The sequence below is a fragment of the Benincasa hispida genome, chromosome 12 (genome assembly GCF_009727055.1).
Source record: "Benincasa hispida cultivar B227 chromosome 12, ASM972705v1, whole genome shotgun sequence".
Taxonomy (NCBI): Eukaryota; Viridiplantae; Streptophyta; class Magnoliopsida; order Cucurbitales; family Cucurbitaceae; genus Benincasa; species Benincasa hispida.
In genome coordinates, this window is record NC_052360.1 from 41188730 (window position 1) to 41193095 (window position 4366).

The following is a 4366-nucleotide window of genomic DNA, read 5'->3' on the forward strand; positions in this document are numbered from 1 at the left end:
AAAATATATATATATATAATTATATCCTATGTATGTAAACATACTTTTTAAAATTAATAATAAATTCGATTCAACTTAAACCGTACAGATTGGGTTGAATTTATTAAAAGTTTTAACATTACTAAGATGTATATTGGTGGGCTTTTCAAGTAGATCAATACGAAATAATTTAGGGATAGTTTTCTTAAAAAATGTTTGAGCTAAATTTCATTTTGATGTCTATGGTTTATAAAATCTAAACATCTAAAACTATAGCCATTAAAATGAAATTGAAATGAAATCATGAGAACAAAATTGCACAAAATCAAGAAAAAGAAAATATTTGAGGGAGAGGCTTATTCATGTTGGGCTTTCTGCATTGTGACCATTTAGGCCCTTGGGAGGGAAGATTGAGAGATTCATTGCAAAAATGGAACCTGTGGATAAACTTGATGTAAAGGGTCAGGAAAGGAATCTCCAAAAAGGGGAAAATTACTAATGCATCTAATTTAATTATTTTGGTTTGTTTAAACCATAGGGCAATGCCAAATCTTTGGCCTCCAAGTTATCCTTCTCTCCACAAGTTATTCTATTCCTCCCCTCATCTTGGTTTGTATATATATGCTTTTCAACTTTCTTGCATCATCATATCAAAATAAAGTTCAGCCCTATATACACACCCCATTATGCCTCCATTTTCTCTTTTTTTCTTCCTTCTAATCCTTTTTTCATCGGGTAACTCTTCTCCTTTCTCGACTCTTTTCTATTCATATTAAAATATCCTTCATTTTTCTGATTCTTTTAACTTGTTTCAAACTTTTTCCTTATTCTTTTTATTTCTTTCAAAATAATTCTCACCCTTCAAATTTTATCAATTCATTATTAAGTTTAAACTTTTTTAATGTTTGAGTTAATTAAATTTGAAACCTAATCATATATGTTAGAGTATATTTTGTAGAGTTCAATTTTGCTTTTCACGTTAGTGGGTTTTTTTTTTATTCATATAATGTGTCAATGTTAGCATCATTTAAGCACACAAGAAATCTAAGATTTAAATTATTTTATTTTATATGTTACCTTTGAACTCAAAAACTAATAATTATATAATAAAATACAAATGAATAACTGTCTAACCTTTTTAAAGAAAAACAAAGTCCTATTTTTGAGAAGCTGCTTCTTAAGAACATGTATGCATGTTGTATCAATAAAACTTCTATTAAATAATTATATACCAATTTAGTTCTTTTAACTTTTTCAAGTAAATCAATTTAAATCATCTATTTTTAGATCGTTAGTACATAATTTTTACAGGTATATAATAAGATGTAACTTTTTCATTAAATTTAAATATTTCTCACTTGTTTGTCTTATATTTTGTTTTGAAAGAAATAGGTGATAACTTTTCCTATTACTCCTTTTTTTTTTTTAAAAAAAATAATAACTTTATTTGGACGATTTCAAGTGGACTGATGAAGTGGAGTACAACCCTCATTTGTTATATAATAATAATAAAAGAAAAAACTATCAATATCTTTTTTTGAAAAAAAATAATTGCACGCAGTAGATTTTAATTTGAATGAAATATTAGTTGGAGTGCACAAAAATAGACATATTTAAGAATTTTGTTTGTTGATACGGCAGGAGGGAGAATATCGGAGAGCGCCCGAGTATTCACCATAATAAACAACTGCAAAGAAACAATCTGGCCAGGAATAACCCCGGGAGAGAGTTTCAACGGCGGTGGTTTCGCACTAAAACGCGGGCAATCCATCGTTTTCAACGCGCCAGTCGGATGGTCGGGCCGGATATGGGGTCGAACCGGTTGCAATTTCGACAATGACGGGAATGGAGAATGCCAGACCGGAGCCTGTGGAACTTCTCTGAAATGCGGCGCGTCAGGAAAGACACCAGCGTCCCTGGCGGAGTTCACTCTGGCGGCGCTGGATTTCTACGACGTGAGCCTGGTGGATGGGTTCAATTTGCCGATGGCAATAAGACCGATAAACGGGACGGGAAAGTGCGGCGTGGCGGGTTGTGATAAGGATCTGAGACCTGAATGCCCGAAGGAATTGGCAGTAAAATCGAAGGGGAAAGTGGTGGCGTGCCGGAGTGCGTGCGATGTGTTTGATAAAGATGAGTATTGTTGCAGAGGAGTTTACGGGAATCCGGTGACTTGCCGGCCGACGTTTTACTCGAAGAAGTTTAAGGATGCTTGTCCCACGGCTTATAGTTATGCTTATGATGATCCCACAAGTATTTTCACTTGCTCTGCTGCTGATTATGTCATTACCTTCTGCTCCAACAGGTTTATTTTCATTTTTCTTTAAAACTTTGATTCAAAGCAGATATCGTTTAAATTATTAAGTTGATGTTTTAAAACTTCCTCTATCTCAGCTAACTCTCATTTATTACATAATAATAATAATAATAATAATAATAATAATAATAATAATAATAATAATAATAATAGCAACAGTTCAATTTTTTAAAAAATAAAAAATTAAATTACTTACTACGTGACAAACTTTAATTAGATAATTGGTAGGCATAGACCCAAGTATTTTTCTATTTTTGGTTTTATAAATAATATTTGATGCAATCTAAGCTCACCAAGAGAATGTACTAAATTTCTTTTATACATATTTGAATTCTTAATCAAATTTTAAACATTAAAATATGTTTTTAATTAACATGATGTCTAATTGGGTAATAATTTATTTTACTTTTCTATTCATTTTGAAAACTACTTTCCTCCAAAGTTTTTTTTTCCTTTATTGCCTTTTTTTTTTTCTTTTAATGTTTTGAAATATTAATCAAATTTTATTTAAGAAAGGAAAGAAAAGAAGAGAAGAAGGTAGGTTTCTGTTTTCTTAACATTTATAGTATAAATTTGACTTGCATTTTACTGATATCTTAAAAAGTAAAAACAAAACAAAGAAATTAATAATATGTTTACAAACTTAATTTTTAAAACCTAAAAAATAAAAATATTAAGCAGGGGCTAAACTTTCAATATTATTTTTAGTACAAAGCATATGTAATTAGTTTATTGTACGAAAATTTTGTTATAAGAGCCATCCATCATTATATTCAATATTAAAAAGTTTAAGAGTCGGAAAATTTGGCAAACTAAAAGGATTAAAGTGAAAATTTTGAAATTACAAAATTTAAAATGAACCAACCGCCGAAATGAAATAAAAATAATAAATGCAACTCTAAAATTATAGTTTATAAAAGGAAAAAGAGAACACTGAAATGATAATAATGGTAATTTCATTTATGGTTTACGTTGCAGGAATCAGCCGGTGTGTACTTACCATAACCACAAGCTGGTTTGCAGTGGATCAAACAGCTTGAAATCCTTTGTCGGAGGACGGTGGTCTCTTCCAATGGCGGCTTTTTTATTTCTCATCAATTCATGGCTTATTTTTCAACTTTGAGGCTCCATATTTTTCACATTATTTGATTATCTACCTTTTTTTTTTTTTTTTTCTTCTCATCGTATCTCCAATTTCTGTCTTTAATCTCTATAATCCTCTCTTTATCCTCTCCTTTCTCTATTTTCATTATGTAAATAATTTCTCAATTTCTTTCTCTTCACTTAAATCTCTTTTCCATCTGTTTCTTTTTTCAAAATATATTATGTTCCATTTTTATAAACTATAATAAGACAAATTAGTTTAGATAGAGTTGATATAAGGAGGAGAAAAGTGGGGAAGGAGAGAAATGAGGAAGAACGGGAAGAATAAGAAGGAATGAGGAAGAAAGTAGAATGGAAAACGTAATAATATTTTTATTTAATGTTTTTTTTACATTTCTTTTATTTCTATATATATATATATATATATATATATATATATATATATAAGATTTATCCTTTTAGATTTTTAAAAACTCCATTAACAAAAAAATAAAAATAAAATAAGCATAATTTATTTAAAAAAATCAAACAAGACCAAATACTTTGTACACACTTAAACTAATAAACGAGGGTAAATTTAATATATATAACAATATATCATCAATTACATTAACAAGCCTAAGATTCCTTAGATTCGTCATTAAGTGTCTTCTAAAAATCATCTTTTTCTAATCGATCTTTTCTATGTAGAAACTTAATTGCGAATTATAACCAAAAATTGATTCGCATAGCACATTCACACATATAATATATATATAATATAGAATCTTATATACAAAACGAGGAAAGATTTCAGAAACTACCATTTACACAATATACAAATAAATCGATCCAATGTTATTAAATTTAGACATTAAAAAAAAAAGTTAATAATATGAAGTAAAGAATTGGAAATTGTACAATAGTCCAGGACTCCAAACCCATTTTGTCATTTTGCAACTCAAAAGAAAAAAAATCAAATAAATT

At 28.9% G+C, this 4366-nt stretch overlaps 1 protein-coding gene across 1 annotated transcript; it reads left to right on the plus strand.

Annotated features, from left to right (window-relative positions):
* The first annotated feature begins 603 nt into the window (after positions 1 to 603).
* Positions 604 to 3468, plus strand: LOC120067827 (pathogenesis-related thaumatin-like protein 3.5). The gene is made up of 3 exons (XM_039019419.1): positions 604 to 714; positions 1621 to 2284; positions 3275 to 3468. Exons 1-3 carry the CDS (start codon positions 666 to 668, stop codon positions 3417 to 3419), a joined length of 858 nt encoding a protein of 285 aa, XP_038875347.1. The 5' UTR covers positions 604 to 665; the 3' UTR covers positions 3420 to 3468.
* Positions 3469 to 4366: the final 898 nt, after the last annotated feature.